This window comes from Xyrauchen texanus, chromosome 16, assembly GCF_025860055.1.
Source record: "Xyrauchen texanus isolate HMW12.3.18 chromosome 16, RBS_HiC_50CHRs, whole genome shotgun sequence".
In the NCBI taxonomy this organism is placed as follows: domain Eukaryota; kingdom Metazoa; phylum Chordata; class Actinopteri; order Cypriniformes; family Catostomidae; genus Xyrauchen; species Xyrauchen texanus.
The window spans coordinates 15,325,545-15,345,661 of record NC_068291.1 but is presented as its reverse complement, the minus strand read 5'-3'; the positions used below and the strand labels follow the sequence as shown (position 1 = coordinate 15,345,661).

Sequence of the window (20,117 nt, the reverse complement as noted above, 5' to 3'; positions counted from 1 at the left end):
AGATGTCATTCTCTCGTGCTCTTCATGCGGGTACAGGTTGAATGCACGGCGACAAAGTAACTCTAGATGCAATCGCTGGGAGTGTATGGAGAGAAGTTGAACTTTAATCGCGCAAGTCTGCATAGGCTGTAGATCGTTAAATGCTTTTAATCCTTATGTATCCATAACCTCTGTCTTTGTTGACTTGAACTTATTTTAAAGTTATTTTCAACTGTTTGCTCAACGGATTTCCTTCATATTTCAAAGAATGTCTTGCTCCCTGCATTGTTCTGCGGGGGACAGTAATGTCGAGTACATAAAGCCTTAGTATTTTCAGACGCACTCTTCAGTTGCAAACTATATTTTTTGGATATAACTTTTGCGTGGATTTTTTTTTCTCTCTCAAAATGGATATTACAATATCGGAGTTGATGTCTAACTTTATAGATTCGCCGCTTGTGGTTTGGGTAAGTCACAAAGGCGTGATGGCACCTGCTGTGTGTGTGTGTGTGTGTGTGTGTGTGTGTGTGTGTGTGTGTGTGTGTGTGTGTGTGTGTGTGTGTGTGTGTGTGTTTGATCGATCAGCAGTGAGTTGTGATGGTGTGCTGTGCTCTTTACAGATACACTAATGTGTACTGGATGCTTGATGTTTGTATCCTATAATGGAAAGAGACTATTGTGAGCTCCATTTAAGCAAACGTGTAAATTTCGATAATGATTTATGCTTAAAGTTCATTGAAACGTTTGAGTTAACATTTTATTCTCATTCCTTTAAGTAGACTTTTGATGTATTTTTATTATTAGATTTATTTGCCATCATGTAGGTATCGATTGTAATGGAGTTTATTTTAAATATAATTTGATCATTTTAAATAATATACATATTATAATGTATATAAATTAGTATTTTTTATATAAATATAAAAATACTAAAATATTATTACATTAAATTGTTTATTTATATATATATATATATATGTATATGTATATATATATATGTATATGTATATATATATATGTATATATGTATATGTATATATATATATGTATAAATTTATTTATATGCTATTTATATTATATAACCTCTAATGTAAGATACTTTTAATACTAATAATAATTTAGAAGTGGCCTATGGATTACACATGGAAGAATCCTAATATATGCATAAGATGAACATAAATAGCAGCTGGAGTTACAGTGACACACCAAGAACACAGAACAGATCTCAAGCAAATCTACATGCAGAATTTCATGTCAACTGACAGGGTTTGGTGAAAATGTATATATGACCCCTTTACCCTGACCCATATGTTGTGTTTGGCTTTGCTTTCTCTGGCCACTGTGTTTTCAACTTATATGTAACCATCATGACCCACATTAGAAAATCATCAACATTCCCATGTTGACTTCATTCAGGTCTCTGTGCTGCATCCTAATTTAATATTAGAGCAAACACAAACAGTGTGGGAATCTAGTTATATTTAGTATGAAGTTATATTTACTCTTAAAAAAGCATTCACAATTTAAAGGTGCACTGAGTAATATTTTCCTCATTAAAAAAGTTGTACTCCTAAAGACACTAATTGTAATTTTGACCAATCGCATGAGATGAAGAATCCAGTCATATTAGTAACCTTATAAAAGTTGTTTTATTCTACATGGAGAGGTTCCGCACATGGGGGCTTCCATGTTTGAATCACATGACCAGCCGGATACTACTCTCTTAATCTCAGTAACCGCACTGTTATTGGACACATTCACTCATGGGTTAAAGTAATCATGGCTGACTGTGAATAGTGAATTTCTACAATAACATCTGTTACTGAAAATGTTTGATTTTGAATGAAGCTGCATCCAAGCCGCTGGGTGTCAGTGTAAATGCCAAATTATACAAACAAAAAAGTTACTGAATGCACCTTTATTATACACAGAGATGTACACAAGTTTCACTTTGCATATAGGTGTGGGTATTTTAAAACTGGAGAAATGCATTTGCAGTTCTGTTCTGAAACTGAAGGCATGCTTGATTTGTACTGCAGCTGTGCTCGTATCCTGTCTTGATCTTACCATACTTATCTTACCTTTTTTAAGTTTTTTTTGTTTGTTTGTTTTTTTACAGGTCAAGACATTTGGACCCCTTGGGTCTGGTTCAGAAGACAAGCTGTCCATGTTTATGGACTTAGTGGATGGTGTCTTCCTCCATAAGATCATGACACACATGTAAGTGATGCTTGAAATGTTATGTGTGTGTGCACATGCTTTAATCAAGCAGCTGTTATGTTGCCTATGTTTTTTTAATTAGAAACCACATCCTATTCTTTTCTGCATTCTGCCCAAATATGCAGACACACTATCTGAATTTTTAAGCTCCACCAGTTTCATTCCTATTAACTATTATTAGTGTGTTAATAAAGGGCCTTTGAATATTTTTTGGGTGTACTATGTGAAATTTGGAAGTTCAATCGAAAAAGTAAATTCTGTTATCATTTGCCCACCTTAATATTGCTCCAAACCCCTATGATTGTTTTTCTTCTGTGGAAAACAAAAGGTTATGTTTGGCGCCATGTTTACTATTTACCATGTCACCATTTACTTTCATTGCATCTTTTTTCCATACAATATAAGTGAATGGTGTCAGTTTGCCTCAAACATCTCCTTTTGTTAACTACTAAAGGATGAGTAAGTTCTGTCATCAATATCCCTTTAAGGTGTGTGTTTTGCTGCTTTTGACTGAATGTAAGGCCATGGAAGTTTCTGTTTTCTCTAGCTATAACCATAGACATGGTCTATGTAAAAACATCTTAACAGGTGACTCGGTAGCCCTCTCATATGTGCCTTAGTTATGATCAAGGAAATCTCTAAATCAAAAAGCAACTCATTGCACATCTTGAGCTTTTGACACCTAGAGTTTGTCCAACAAACTTGAGCAGGAAATAACTGCCGTTTCATTTCTAACTCTTCTGAGATTTCAAACACGCCGCCTTGGCCTTGTCCTTTAACCTACTTTTACTCAAGCTGCCTCACTGCCCTCTTTCTCTTAATCAGGGGCCTAAACACTAGCCCTTTTCAGAGACAAAGAAATATTTTCTCTATAAAAGACAGACAGTAGGGGGAGGTGACATATGTCTGTCCTCAGACATTTTGTTGCTGTACTCTAGGGACTACTGTGACCTGGTGTCATGTTCTCAACATATCGTGCCACTTAGAGTTCTGACTGCAAAAAACTCCTACATCACATCTGATTTTCCACAACTCATGTTGTCTGGAGTTCTTTGTATAGTGAATGTTCTTGAAGAGATATTTTATCAATGTTTTGTCTGTGGAATGATCCAAAAACACTTTTAATCTGCAGTACAGCCCATTGAAGAGATGGTAAGTCTATCCTTCACAGCCTCATTGTCATTCCCATTAAAAAATCAAAGATGGCACTAATGTGAATAAGGTCTATAATCTATGCCAGCGCTCACCAATTAGTGGTGAGATGGGACAACCATTGTCATGACAACACACTTTAGGTTAGCAGCATGACAAAACGAAGGAGCTGTGCTCACCACAAGTGCTTCAGGGCGTAGATAGCACTAATCTTTCAGAGATATATATACTTGAATATTTTTCTCTAGCACTAAACACACTTCATTAATGCCTTTTCGTGCTTTGCACATGTTGCCTCTCTCCACCGGCTCGTGACATGAAGCGCCACATTTTAATGACTGTAGACCGTAGCGGACAAATTCTGTGAGCATCTTTCGATAAAATACACTGCAGAAAGTGAAGCAGAAACAATCTTCGTGTGTCTGAAATGACTCATGGCGGTTCAGCTTAGCAAGGACAGGACAATTTATTGTGGTTCCAGACTAGAAAATATTTTTTCCCATCTAAAATTAGTGTTATTACGAACATGTTTTGAGCCAATTGATAATAAACAGATTTTTCTGTTTGCATTTTGTGAAAATTAATCAGAGATAACATCATCTCTGGCATGGACAGCAAGAAAGACAACTAAAACTTTAAAATTACGAGTTCTCTGCTTCTGATGAAAAACGTTTCCATGATTTGATAGTCATGCCCTTTATGCTTAATGATAGCAAACAGTATTTTTAAACTGCACTATTTAGATGTACATTGTTTGTTTTTGGTAGATTTGCATTTTTAAATATAAAATTAGTTCATTAAGAATTACATTTTCTCTCAGGGGTTTCCCCTGAACCCCCATACAGTAAATGTTCTATGAATATATAAACAGTAGAAGATCCCCCATAGTCATGGTTGGAGAGTAACAGAATACATGTAACGGGATTACGTATTTAAAATACAATTAACTGTATTCCACTACAGATACAATTTAAATCATTGGTATTTAGAATACAGTTACATTCAACATTTATTTTGATTACTGAAGAGATTACTTTGCATTTTATTGTCATTTGTTTCATTTAATATTTAGTCCTTTCAGATGGAAAACATTTATACATATAAATGATGCGATCCAAAGTGCATTTGAACAGCGGTGAAACACTTTCTTACGATGTGTTACATTCATACGAGCAGACAGAGAAGTACGTTTGAAGAAAGTTTGGAGCAGAAGAAATAGAAATAAACCTTGTGGAAATTGTCAGCTTTACGCTAAGCTAAAATGCTATTTCTAGCCATTTAACATGCACATGTTCCCTGACACAATCATATTATTTTTATCTGGAAAATTCACATTGGATCATAATTTCTTTTTTCTAGTAAGATCTTTGAAATTAGGGCAAAAATAATATTCTTGATTTATAATTTTTGTATTGTTTTCCTGTAAAAATATCTAAAAATCTTTAAAACAAGATTAATGTAATTTATCTTGTTTTAGAAACAACACTGCGTCAGATATTTTGGTTTTTCAGATAATTTATTTTTAACATGTTTTTATTTTTCTTACTGTACTGGCAGTTTTTATAGTCAAAACAAGTGAAAAAATCTACCAGTGATGAAGTAGTAATCTAAAGTATTTAGAATACGTTACTAACCTTGAGTTAATCTAATAGAATACATTACAAATTCCATTTTACTGCATGTAATCTGTAATGGAATACATTTCAAAAGTAACCCTCCCAACCCTGCTCATTGTCCACTACTTTGGGTGTCTTTGGGCCACAATGCCATCATTCTTGCTCAGTTCTTAATTGACTATTTGACTGTTGATTTTACAACAAAATGTTTTTCTGCAAATATATATCGGTCCCAAATATCAGTTATTAGTAATCTTTGATTACTAATAATCATTATCGTTATTGGCCCTGAAAAAACATATTGGTCAACCCCTTATACATATATACACCATATATACACTGATCAGCCACAACGTTAAAACCACCTGCCTAATATTGTGTAGGTCCCCTCGGGCCGCCAATACAGTGCCAACTTGCATTCTGAGATGCTAGTCTTCTCATCTCAATTGTACAGAGCAGTTATCTGAGTTACCATAGACTTTATCAGTTTGAACCAGTCTGGTCATTCTCTGTTGACCTCTCTCAACAACAAGGCATTTCCATCAGCAGAACTGCCACTCACTGGAAGTTTTTTGTTTTTGGCATCATTCAGAGTAAATTCTAGAGATTGTTGTGCATGAAAATCCCAGCTGACCAGCAGTTGCAGAAATACTCAAACCAGCCCGTCTGGCACCAACAAACATCCATGCAATTATCTCATCAGCCAATCGTGTGGCAGCAGATATGGGTCAGGAGCTTCAGTTAATGTTCACATCAACCATCAGAATGGGGAAAATATGTGATCACAGTGATTTCGAACATTGCGTAATTGTTGGTGCCAGAGGGGCTGGTTTGAGTATTTCTGTAACTGCTGATCTCCTGGGATTTTCATGCACAACAATCTTTTAATGTGCATTGTGCGTATCGTCAACTACTGGGTACTGAGGAGAATTTATTGTATAAAAGGACTTAAATACTGATCTGTTTCTCACCTACACCTAATGATATAGCTTCTGAAGATATGGATTGAACCACTGGAGTCGTATGGATTACTTTTATGCTGCCTTTGTTTGCTTTTCTGCAGTATAGCAAACAAACAGAGTCCTGCTTGTGAGTAGATTATAACAGAATGTTTTGGGAACTATCTCTTTTAGTGACTATTCTAAATCTGATACAGACTCCCAAATTGAATTTCAATTTCAAGATGTTTGTAGTCTAAGAAATTAAGAGTCTATTTGTGTGTGCCAAATGCTGACAGATTGAGCTGGTAGATTAATAAGCATGGAGAATTATGCTTTTGATGTAGGATATTGGTATATTGTCTGTTATATAGGTCTGGCACTTTTAAGACCCAATTCTACAGGTGTTCAGTGCGTTTCCACTGAGCCATTACAAATGAGTGGAGATGTGGAATGCAGAGGGCTTTTTACACACATCTCTTCCTTTCTCTTCACCACATTCATTTATAATGTGCCCTCACCCATATGCCTATAGCAGTGTTAAACTTGTTACCCTTGCCAGTTTGTTTTTGTGCCCCAGGTGTGCCATAAACACAATTGCCGTTTGCATAAGGGCTCCAATGCTAACGTATTCCCATCTTGCAGATGTCCTCTGCATGCACTCTATACATCTTCCCTTGACTTTTACCAAAGAGTCATTGTTTTTCAAACCCTGATGTCAGTTGCTATATCTATGGTCATAAAAACGGGCACAAAAAGTGAAACTCAAAGAAGCGTACTTGGCTTCGGGGCAATAGAAAACAGTTGAAGCAGACAGCAGAGGAAAAAAACTGACCCTGATCTTTTAAGGTTCTTTCACTCGCAAGCTGGTTTGTGGGCCAAGCTGGTAGAATTTGCATGCCATTCTCACAAAACAAATGTAAATGAGGACTGGACAAAAACAGTCTATGTAGGACCTTCACACCGTCTGTGCCAAGACGAGGAGCCTCCTCTGAGTGTCACTCAACGGTCCAGTCCAGTTTTACGAAGGCGTAATTGCTTTTTACGTCAGAAGAATTTGTAAAATTTGCAGTGATGTAAAAGGATGTTTTATTTAGAACAAAGATTTGTCTGTGCTGTTAGGGCACTCATGCAAAATAATGTTCATGTTGTGCATAATGCAAGGCCTTATAGGAATGCACATCCTTTTCCTGAACTTTAGATTTTGGGTAGTGGATAAATAACAAAGGTTTTTTTTTTGGTCAAGATTTTGAAATGTACATGACATGTTATTCTTGGTCCACAGAGACCCAAGCCCCATGAATCAGCGAGTGAACAAACATGTGAATAACGATGTCAACCTGAGAATACAGAACCTCAACACTGTCATTCGACACATCAAAAACTACTACCAGGTAAGAGCTTTTCCTCCATGTCCTGTTTCAGCAGCAATGTACTTTCTGATCACTATCAGTAATAAGCAAGATCAAAAGCTCAGCAATGGGTTAAAACAGCAATGTTGTGTATGTGTGTTTTGAGGGATTGCAATATATGCCAGACAGCAGCTGGTCTTTGCAGACACAAGGTGGTTATTCCAGTATCATGAGAGATTAAACCTGTCTGCAGATGTGGATGTTGTTGTGGGTGGCTGGGGACCTTATTATTTTCTCTTCTGAGAAGAGTTTGTGTTACGTTAAGCAATTCTCCTCTTTATTATGAGGCATCCAGTTGGTACATATTAGAATTGTGCAAAACAATGTATTTTCAAAATCGTGTAGTCATTGGATTATCTGAATGACTAGTTGGTTTTTAGGAAGCTCTGTATAATTTGACTGGGAGATACTGATCAGACATGATTTTCAAGGGTTGTTCACACAAACAGCAATTAAATCGCTGGAGATTGGCTAGTCTTTGTACTGTTGGTTGCTAGTAGGCATTCCTGCTCAACCACTGAATCCAACAATATCAGGCAGTGGATTGCTGCACTTCCATTGCTGATTGCGTTGCATCGCTGATGGATCTGTGTGCAAGAACATGGCAGAAATTTCCAAAGTTTTTCATTGAATTTGAAAGATCCTCGTTCACAAAGTAATACTCTCGCTCGCCCATAGTTTTTTCTTTTTTCTTTAGTTTTTTCAGTATTGGCTAATTTGATTATGGGATAAGCTATCATCAAGCCTCTGTATAGTGCTCTTGGTTTGGTTTAGCACATTTTAACGTTTAAATGTATTTCACAGATTTCCCCCCCAAATTAGTGCAGAAATGTGAAAACAGTCTGTCTGGGCCTGCTCATTTGGAATTTCTGAACTCTGTTCAACTTTATCACATCGCCAACTGTCGCTGTTGTTAATGTCGCTGGAAATCACAGTTTGAACGTTTCTGCTATATGGACGTTGTAGGGAGCATTTATAGTATAGATTTTTAATAGGGGAACAGATATTCAAGCAGTTAATTGACTGAATATATCATTTTATTGTGCAAAACTATCGAACTATAGTCTTCACGAAAAAAATATAATAACAGGATCATTGTTTACAGCAGGTGATTTTGTTGTTGAAGGCAGTGAATTTGTTACAAATGGTAGTGTTTTGATAGTTGCAGCAGTGGTACTTTACAGATGAAGATGCAACTCCTTGAAGAGGGTTTTAGTGTGTTGAGTCTAAAAGTCAGCCTACTGTTGGACTGTTAGCATGCTAAAGCACAGCATGATTTTGGCACCCTAAAAACAAACAAGAAATCAAAATAAATGGATAAACCCACAAGTCATGACTAGTCGACCATATCTCTTGTATTCTATGGTGTTTTGTGAATGCACATTTACAGAGTACTTTATATGGGGCTTTCTGCGGTAATGTAGGGGTGTGAGTACTTTCAGGACATTAGAAATTGAAGACCTACGAAAGTTGAATATGGTCTATGTAGTGTCGGAATGTTTACAGGTGACTGTGCACTTAAGGAAAGTCAATATTCTGAAGGAAAGACCTTCCTTTGTCCCTATTTCTCTACACTATATTAGAGAAAACGTAGCATCGACCCAAATAATTTCTGGTTACACAGAGTGCAGTAATTTCTCAGAAACTGCTTGGAGTCTTTTATGTTGTTTAATGTTATTGGTTTTGGGAGTTGACATTTTTTGATTGGTTTGTTCGGTTCTGGGCAGCGTCCCACCATGTGAGTAAGCGTTTTCCACATTTGACCCGCTTTTCTTTTGACAGAGTGTCTGTGTTGCATTCCTGTTCAGACCTCACTGCTTCCATCCCTACTTGGAGAAAGAAGTGTGATTGTGTGTCAGATGCTGGGAAATAACTGGAGTTCTGCTTGCATTTTGCCATTTCAAAATGTAGTTGAATCTTTTTTTCTAAGCACTTCTTCCCTACAAACTAAAACACACCCAAAATTACCATGGTAAATCCATGTTTTTTGGTCATGTACCATGACAATACCATGTTTTTGGCCATGTACCATGGGACTACCATGGTTTTGAACTTGTACCATGGTAATACCAATTCAGTCTTTGAAGTACCTGAGAATACCATGTAAACAGTCAAGTATCGTGTTATTACATGGCAGTCATATGTATATAATTATATGGCAGTCTATGTATCATTCATGTATCAAAGTACCATGGTATTGACATCTGAAGCATCACCATTTTATTATGGCAATATAATGGTAAGTATACCTTTTTTATATTCTTTTTCCCAACATTTAAGCACTTCCGCTCTTTTCCCACTAAAACCATGTTTTTTTTGGACCATTACTATGACGATACGATGTTTTGTGGTCACTTACCTTGTATTTCATTCTTACAAATACCTTGGATTACCATGTAAATATACTGTATAAGTTTCATGGTTTATAAATATGAAAGTCATTCAGTAGCAAACGTATCATTAGTGTATCAAAGTGCCATATTGTCATCTGATACATTGCTGTTTCGTGGTACCAACAGGGTTCTCTTTTCTGTCTCCTATAAATCAACACTCTACAGTAAGCAACTATAATATTAAAGTAACCTCTGACTGATTAATGTTATTATAAATTATTAAGTAATTCTCTTATGCAGGATTTTGGCAGCGTGTCAAAAAGAGCCATGCACATGCTTGCATACACTTCCAGTGATGGCATGCCCCTTTGACAACATTGTCAGCTTGGGTGGAGAACTTTTTTGAATTTTTTTTTATAGGTCACCCATGTGGGGGTTAGAAATTAGTAACTGAGAGATTTGTGTTTGTACAGAGATTCCCTCACCTTGCCGTAACTGCTGCCTCAGCCAAACACTTTAACCAGACTTAAAGAGTGTGTCTCTGTATGCTAAAAGATCCTCGGAGTGATATCTTGGGTAAACGGTACAACTCTATTTATTGATTCGTTCTCTTTGCACAGATGGCATTTAACAAAAAGTCAGATCTATTTACTTCCATTGAAGCATACAAGATGCTCTATGACATTCTCAAATGATCAGGTTTTAAACAAACGTGTGTAGTCCATGCCAGCTTGAGTGCATGCTGTTATTTCAGCAAAAGGGCGACACACCAAACACTGAAAAATTTACATACATTTCTTAATGAAGCTTTTCACTCAAAACTGTTAGGCTCATGCTCCTTTGTAAATAAAAAATCTATATTAAATTAGGAAAATGCAACAATCTTTTTCACTTGTGGTGTCACACTTTTGTAGCACTCTGTACCAGGACATGGGGAGGTTTGTATTTGTGCAATGCTGGCCAACAGTCTCACGTTTCTCCTTTTGCATATCCAAGACACATTTAAAATGCCCCAGAGAAAGTGCCCTGTGTGACCCCGGAAAAGCAGGTGGGAGAGGGTTTAGATATCCGGCTTGGGTCAGTGCTCTGGTGATCAGGACCAGATGTGTTGTTTTATCCTGTGTTAATCGCTCCCCTACAGACTCATATATTGGTGTCTTGGTGGGGACACTGTAATGCGAAAATGATAAAAGCCTCAAGACCCTTGAAACACTGTTTTAAGGACATCCGGCCAACAGCCAAAGGAAATGCTTTTGCTCTCTTGCTTCAAATTAGGCATGTTTGTTTTCCTATCTTCTTTCTGCTCTGATTCGCTCTTCCACTCTTCTAAGATATGATACAGCTGTTCCTCACTGCAACACTGCACCCTACTTAGCAAATAACATTCTTCACACTTCTGTTCATTACTTTTCTTCTGGTGCAGCTTGATAAGAAGTGTGGTGTCACACTGGATAAGTTGATAAGTTGGTTAGCTGGTTGGTTTGTTAGCTGCAGAGTTTAAGAGGTAACATTTATTCATTTATTACAAGGAAATTTTATACATTGACCAAGCTTCTCACTAATGGATTTTCAAGAGTTTCAAGAAAAAGAATGAAAGAATATGATATTTTTTTTATATATATTGTCCATGTAAACAAAACTGTGTATTCAATTTAGCATCAGATAAGGTTTTTTGATATATTGTAAATCTGCTATCCAAATCTGTCTATTGTTTTGTCATTGGTGAGTTTCAGTCCATTATATGGAATTGCTTCTTGCCTTGTTGGGCAATTTGTTGATGTTGTAAATTTATTTTAGTTCTTGCAAACTGAATCAAGGTTTTCTGTGATGCATTGTTGTGCTTTCTGAAATTGTCACCAAGGTTATGTTATCTAGCTGGCTAAAATTAGGTGAGGTTTTGTTGAAATTACATTCAGTGGGAAATGCTGATATCCTATTAATCAATCATGGTTTTAAATTGTTTTTTTTAATATATATATATATAAAAATATCTTAGTCTTTCCTTACTATGATGAGCACAGACATAGAGGCTATATAGAGTCCACAATAAATAAAATCTCAGATGCAGTATAAATCCCAAAAATAACCAGAACCAAAGATTTGATGCATAATACAGGACTTTTAACTATAAACAAGCTCTATATTAAGTATTAACCAAATTAAGCTTTTTGTGGCCTTTATATTCAGCAAATGAATGGTTTTATAAATACTGTGTATGTTATACACCGATCAGCCACAACATTAAAACCATCTGCCTAATATTTTGTAGGTCCCCCTCGTGTCACCAAAACAGCATCAACCCGCATCTCACAACAGCATTCTGAGATGCTATTCTTCTCATCACAATTTTGCAGAGCAGTTATCCGAGTTACTGTAGACATTCAGTTGGAACCAGTCTGGCCATTCTCTCTCATCAACAAGGCATTTCCATCCAAAGAACTGCCACTCACTGGATGTTTTTGGCACCATTCAGAGTAAATTCTAGAGACTGTTGTGTGTGAAAATCCCAGGAGATCAACAGTTACAGAAATACACAAGTCAGCACATCTTGCACCGACAGTCATGCCACGGTCAAAATCACTGAGATCAAATTTTTGTGGTTGATATGAACATTAAGCTCCTGACCCATAACTGAATGATTTTATGCATTGCACTGCTGCCAAAATAAAAAAACATATAGGTGTAGAGGCCGCTATAACAATGTAAAACCAAACCATTCTAACTGTAGAATCATCTAGCGTTGGCCACAGAAGAAAACAAAGGAATAAAAAAATCACCATATATTTTTGCAGAAAACCGATAGTTCCTTTTTGGAACCATCAGGTGGCACAATTAATCAGTGTGACAGGGAGGAGGGTGGGGCCGGGTCGTGATTTTACACACCCGGTCCCTTATCAGACTAATCAAGCCTCCGAGAGGTATAAAGGCCGACTGCGGATGGTGGTGCGACAGAGAGAGAACGTTTACGGGCAGCTGTCCGTCCTGTGTGTGTTTGTGTCTTTTAGTTTCAGTTTACATTAAAATGTTATTTATATTGTCAAGCATCCTCCTTTCTATTGAACTGCTTTACAATCAGTAAAACTGACATATGATCTAGAGGCAGAGCAATATATGCCATAATTTTCAACACCGTGGCTTGTGTAGTTACAAAGGCTGCATTTACACTGTATAGATTAATGCAGAGATCCTATATTTGTTACAATGTCTCACAACTTGTTTACATTAACTTAACCCACATAAGACTTAACCGACTATGTTTACATATATACCTTACCAAGACAGAATTTTTGAGTGTATTTGACCATTCAGGCGGATGTCTTCACAGAACGCACACAAACACACTAGCATGCACAAAGAACGGTTTAGAAATAGCTTGCGACTGCATTGTTAAATCCTTTTTTAAAGTGCAATCAGTGGGCCATTGTCAACACCAGATACAAACACCAACCACATTATTGGATTTAAAAATCAATAACAAATATCAATATTGTTGCATAGTCAGGATCAATACTAGTGGCATTATACCATTCTCAACTTCAGTCTTCCTCATTCCAAAAATTGTGATTGATGTGCAGAAATAACTAGAGCATTATGATTGATCAACTTACCAGATCACCACAACACAGAAATCTACTGTGTACTGACGTGCTCTCTGTTTGAAAAGTGCTTCTCTCTCCCAGCTATAAACTATATCATTTCTGAGTGCTGCCAGTGGGTCTCAGCCAACGTGTACAGAAATGGCCGTTCATTCTGGTTTTGGGCCCAGAAGGCCCTTGAGATAAGCAATAGGGTGTAGACTGGTCTTTTATGCTCATTTGGATAAGCAGAACAATGTTATAGAATTCTAAAAAGATCTATAAACTGAAACACGGATGTTGATGCAAAGGATAAAATGGCACAATTCGCTTGAGCATGTACATGCTTCAGCCACACAGGAAATGAGTGTGAAGGAAGATGCTTATGATTTAAGTGATTAAATAGTGGTGTTTGCTAGGGCAAGCATCACTAATACAATTGCTCATACTTTGGGTTAGGGATTTGAACAAACCTCTAACTGTAAGTTTTAAGGTTCAGCGTGTATAGATGGGTGCACGCTTTACAGTTTCGTGTCAGACTGTACGATTCTTATCTTTGTCAATACTTTGGTCCCAATTGTCTGTATTGACAGGGCTGTCTGGGTGTTTTATCTCATCTGGCCGTTAAGGAAGCTGTCACACTGTACGACTGCAATGCAAAATTTCTGACACTGCAAAATTTTGTTGGAAGCTAAGGGCTTTTTGAGATCTGTAGCTCATCTGATATACTCAGAGTATACTTTGAAAGGCTAAGCACTTGACGGAATGACAAGCAGTAAAACATCCTTGACAGTTGAAAGGTCTGAAATGTTTTCTTTGGACAAACATGAGAAATGTAATCACTCCATTTCTAGAGTATGCACCGCTACAACTTGAGCAAGATCAAAAGTGACATAATCTTACATTTTGATCTTGCAGTAGATCTTAAAAAGTGGGAGGCACATATACAAACTGTTGTAATTCCTACACCGTTCACCTGATTTTGATGTAAATACCCTCAAATTAAAGCTGAAAGTCTGCAGTTAAAGCACATCTTGTTCGTTTCATTTCAAATCCATTGTGGTGGTGTATAGAGCCAAAAAGATTAGAATTGTGTCGATGTCCCAATATTTATGGACCTGACTGTATGTTTGTGTGTGTGCGTGCGTGCGTGCGTGCGCGCGCGTGCGTGTGCGTTTGTGTGTGTGTGTGTATATATGTATATATATTAGTGTTGTCACGATACTAGAATTTCTAACTTCGATACGATACCTTGAAAAATATCGATATTCGATACCATTTTCGATACCACAGAGAAAAAAACTGCCACAATATTAAGAGGGTAGAACTGTCTAGAACATGACAATGAGGTATATTTTACATGAACAAAATGTCCTGAGGTATTGCACTTGTTCAAAAGCCTCTCAGATTGCCATACATTCAAAAACCAATAAAGTGCAAGTAAATAAAAAGTGCAATCTTTTGTATTTCCAAATCAAATCCAATCTCAATGTCAACAAAAGATACTTAAACGTCAAGGGGGTTGACTAGCTTTCATAAGGTCTCTCGCTCTCTCCCTCTCTGCCGTGCACGCTTATGTATGTTGTGTGCGCGCTATCTATGTTATGCGTGCAGTATGTTCTGTCTCGCATGATGCGCTTATAGATTCGGGAGATTTGAACTAAATTGCGGGCATCAGGGAGAAGCTATCAATATAGTGGAGACTCCCGGAACTTCCGGGAGACTTGGGATGTCTGGCTTCATATCAAAAATATTTCCAGATAGCACTCCTGCTGTGTTCTTTATCAAACAAAACTGGTCGCGTGGGCGCCGCATGCACTCGCCATCTTTATATTCACTTCACTTTTGCTATTTAACCAGAGCGAATGAGAGGAGTGCGAGTGTGTGTGGTGTTTGTCAACGCGCCTTTGGAGAGAAGTGAAAGTGACAGCTCGGCTAGTATCGATACTTAAGGAAATTAGTACCGTTCAGATATTTCAGTATCGATATTTATCGAAATATCGATATTTTTGACAACACTAATAGATATATATATCTCTATCTACATAATATATCTTATTATGTATTCTATATACTTTATTTTCTATTCAATTTGTATTTATTTATTTATAAAAAAAAAATGTATAAATCTTTTTAATGTTATCTATGTCTTGTTGCTGTTTTGTATTGTTGTGCACTGGAAGCTCCTGTCACTAAGACAAATTCCTTGTATGTGTAAGCATACTTGGCAATAAAGCTCATTCTGATTCTGAAGGTTTTTAAGGACTTGTGATCTGGATTCTATAAACATGTGCTCTTGAATGTCTGTCTTGCATTACGTTATGAAAGAGATTCTAGATTACATGTCTCTGATACCTAATGCCAAATTTGTTCAGTCTCCCAGCTTAGCCTAGATTTAGGTTTAAGCTTAAAGCCTGTCTCACATTGGGTGGCTTAAGCTATACAGACCAGATTTGCCCCAGTTTCATCAAGGAATTTGGGATGTATAATTATCTATTCAGACACTCTGTTAGTAGGTTGGGGTTTCATGGCAACCTATTTTGCTGTCCCAGTGTCATCTCTCTTTCTGCTGTCCCCTCACCCAATTAGATTAGCTCCAAAATGACTGTGGTCACCAGAAAGCATCACCGTGTGGAAATCAGGGCTACAGTTGGAACAATAGACCTCTGGGGGGGATGTTAGTTCCTCCCTGCCTATTGTCTATTGAGCAAGTCGTTGTGAGCATGAGCCTCTGTAAGATGACTCCTCTCAGGACTGGAACATGAGAAATGTGGCCTTGCCAGGGCCCGTACATAATGAACCGCAGTGGACCGCAACAACACTAACATCATGTTGGTGACATCCAGCCAATGCGTTTTTCTTTTTAGTGTTTTATTTCACACAAGTTGATTTGAAGTATAATAGTTAATTTAAGTGAAAATGTTGGCAGGGCATGTCAATATCTAGTAGAAATCTATACAGTTCTATGTATTTAGGCTGTCTCAGTTTCTTCGGTCTCTTGTTATAATTCCAGACTGACTCAGTTATGTTGAGATCGATCGGTGGGGGCCATACCATCTGTTGCAGGACTCCTTATTCTACTTCTATTCCATTCTGTTTGCTAAAGTAATGTTTGGAAATCTAAAATGTATATTTCCTATTGACATACTAACCTCATGTACACATGCATTGATGTTGTCTTTTGGCTTCACTATATGCAATGCATTCATTTTATTTAAACTGACTGATCTCAGTTCAGAAGACCCTGGGCTGTCAGTAAACGGTTAAAATTTTGACGTACGGAGTCATGTGACAAAACAACATGGCGCCGATAACAGCAAAGTTTGTAGTGGGGAGAAAGGCTAACAGAACTACATCTGGTAAGAAATCGAATAAAGTTTTACATTGAAACCTGTTTGAGTCGAAAGATTAGAGTTTCTAGTTTCATCCATGATGCCACTTTTAAATATTTTGTGATTTATCGTAAAAACCCACGCTGCTAAACACAATGACCACTATAGTGTACAATAACGCTATTTTACCTTAAGAAATCCTCTATTTACTGTGCATTTTCACATTGAGGAAAAACAATTGCTTTCAGAGACTTTATATGGAATTAGAATGAAAATAAGGTGCATTTTGAACTGTTCTGAGACCAGTGCAGACAGACAGCACACTGGAGGTTAAGTCATTCACTAAATAAGGAGAAGGCATCCTATGGCTTTGGTTCCAAAGCAGCTTTACAAAAAATCAGCTGTAATGTATGTAACATCTTAAAAACATGAATAACCAACACTCCTGGAAACATTATAAACAATTTGTAAAAGAAAATACAAAATCGTATTATTTCAGATTTAAAAACTTAGTCCCACTGTCCACATATGTTGACATACATTTTTAGGAAAACTATTTGCTCTTGAAAAGAAAAAACACATTTTGTGCATGTTCATTAGGTGCTACTAGTTACAAATCAAAAAGGGAAATGGAAAATGCACACAGCAGACACGCTCAGGTCTCAGGAGGCTAATCTTAAGACAAATGATTTTGCAAAACATCTAATGTGCCTTCGACTTCGACACAGTAGCTACTGTATATTTAATGAAATAATGCAGCATATGGTTTCATGGCCAGTAAGAAATATTAATGGCCTTTATATTTTCTCAACTTGCCATGGCTGGGTGTGGCAAAAAGTACATTTTTGACCCAGGCTGCATTCTTCAGATCCACATGCAACATTGTAAAAGCAAAAACCCCTTTTTTTTGCCACCACATACACAATCTGCTCTGTTTGATTGAATTCGCTTTACCAGTCTTGGATTGTCTTAAAGGATGTGGTGAAGACTTCATTCGTAGAATTTTTGAGTAACCCTCACGCAAACTCTGTAAATGAGGACAGTCATGTGTGTTAAATTGGCGTTCCTTGCACTCTTGGCGGGTTTTTACGAGTGTCTCTTTTCTGTAGGTATGAGGAAAGGGAGGTGTCTCTTCGAGCTAGTCTGCCAGTTATTTGTTCTTGTGTTTGCTTGCCCACAGTAGAGATGAAATGGCCATTCCCAGAGGTGTACAGTTTCCCTCTCTCCTCAAGCTCCCTCTCTCTCTCTCTCTCTCTCTCTTCATCTTCACCTCATACTTTTCCCTCCCTTCATGATGTAATAATACTTCAGAACCAAGATTGTTCACTTCCTTTGGCTCTGTCTTTCAATTCCTGACTCATTCTTCATGCGCTCGCTCACTCGAAAAGTCTCTCAGGTTTCCACAAACATGTACACACTCAAGTTCATTAACTTTAGAAGGCAGACATGTGTGCCTGTCCCAGCCCTGTACACAGGAAACCTCCTGCTGAGACTGGCTGCAGTGGAACACTCCAAAAAAAGCACCTGAACTGCTTTTAAGCATGCTTTTACTTTTAGTAATTATTTTTGTCTTTCTCTCTCTCTCTCTCTCTCTCTCTCTCTCTCCATCTCTGCCAGCACAGAAAAACCACATGATACAAAGTAAAGATTCTTTTCAATGCTATATAAAAGTGGCCTTCACACATTTCTGGTACTTCATAATGTTTTGCATGAACAAATCAAAGACAGTGATAGCAGTTCCCTTTCCAACATGGATTTCCAAGCTTGTAGTTAAAGGAACATTTAAGTTAATTTCAACTTGTCTGTCCTTTTCTTAAAAAAAAATAAAAATCAAAAATCAAAGTTATAGTAAGGCATTTACAATGGAATTAAATGGGGCCAATTTTTGAAGGGTTTGATGGCAGAAATGTGAAGCTTATCAGTTTATGAAACCACGTACATTATACTTATGTATTATATGAGCTGTAAAGTTGTTTAAAACTTAATTTTTACAGTCATTTTAGGGTTTGTTGACATTACATCGTCATGGCAAGGAAGTTGTAATATTGGCTTTACACAGAAAAGTTTAGTAACCAATTTTATTTCACTAAAACATGCTAACACGCATATAGTCTTGTGGTTATACTTTTGAAATAGTGAGTATTTTAACATTTATGGATTGGCCGCATTCACTTCCATTGTAAGTACCTCACTGTCACCCAGATTTTTGCTTTTTTTAAAGAAAAAGAGGGGCAAGTCAAAATGTATTTTTAATCAATATTAAGCCACCTATGCTGTCAATTTAGTTTAATTTGTATTGAACCCAGAATATTATTTAACAAAGTTTGATGTAGCAGAATTTAAAGCTGCTCATTAATATGTATAGTGAGCCAATTGCTGTGCAAATGATTAGAGGCCAGGCTCAGTAAAGGATAAAGTGTGAAATCCTAATGAGGTAACCTTGTAATCTTGAGTTAAACTTAAACTGTAACCAATCCAGTTGCATGATGTAATCCTACCTCATGTTGTTCCAAAATGTGATACAACTCATAACACGGTGGAAGTACACATGCATTCTCAGCATTGCCACAAAGGGTGCTAGAGTGGGCATTAACATGAACAGGTCTTCTATGGTCATTTTTTTCCCCTTTCAGGTCAACTGTTGTCATGGCAACAGTCTTCATGAATCTTAATGAGCCAGTTAGTTATAGGTAGTAAAACTTCATGTTTATAGCTAACAATCTGAATAATAAATTAAACACTTTGTGTGCGTTCATATGCGGTTTCGTCAGATGTCATCTTGTGAGTTATTGAAGTACATTTTGTTACATCATGCTGTTTTTATTTTAAAAATATGGCCAAACATTTTATCACAATATATATTTTCAAATAGTTAAATCTCTATATTTATTTTTTTTAAAGATATTTAAAGGGTAAGATACCTTTTTGATTTTGAAGTGTATATTATTTAATCCTACATAGATGTTTATCCTCTTTTTGATGAAAGTTCACCAATTTCATCATCATCAGCTGATGTATGCCTCCACTGAAATATATTCTTGTGCCGCTTCACTCTCCAGCTCTTTAGGTGGTGGTAATACATCATAAGCTGTATTGCCAAAGGGCAATAAACGTCGCAAGAAGAAATACTTTCTTGCCAGTGTCAAATATTTAGCGGAAGTGACAGCGCTATTGATAATGAAAAAACGTTTAAATAAATAGTACTTAAATAAACAGCAATGGTGTTGAGGTCAGAGATGCTGTTGTGTTCAGTTGATAGCTGTATTGCAAAGTTAGTGCTGTCTTGTTCAACGAGACATGTGAGTTGTTCCTCCACACTGACTCCATGATGAAGGTTTCTCTTTTCATAACCTATCATATGGTGCAGCTCTAGCCTTTGAGGTGGATGAACCCTGTCTATGATGGACCTCTGTTGCTTCTTAATTTGACACTGGTAGAAATGATCTATTTTGTGGGCCTCTGGTCCAAGATCAAGCCGTCTTTAAAAAGATAAATGATTGAAGCCTCCTTACAGAGATCCTATTAGGCGAGTTAAATGGTAAATGGTCTACACTTATATA

At 37.0% G+C, this 20,117-nt stretch overlaps 1 protein-coding gene across 1 annotated transcript in view; it reads left to right on the top strand.

Moving 5' to 3' along the window:
* The first annotated feature begins 79 nt into the window (after positions 1–79).
* LOC127657008 (protein Daple) overlaps positions 80–20,117 on the top strand; it is an 86,967-nt gene continuing 66,929 nt past the window's right edge. Inside the window, exons 1-3 of the mRNA XM_052145622.1 lie at positions 80–446; positions 2,099–2,199; positions 7,191–7,299. Coding sequence (XP_052001582.1) covers positions 387–446; positions 2,099–2,199; positions 7,191–7,299 — 270 coding nt within the window. The 5' untranslated portion in view covers positions 80–386. The remainder of the gene's footprint in view (positions 447–2,098; positions 2,200–7,190; positions 7,300–20,117) is intronic.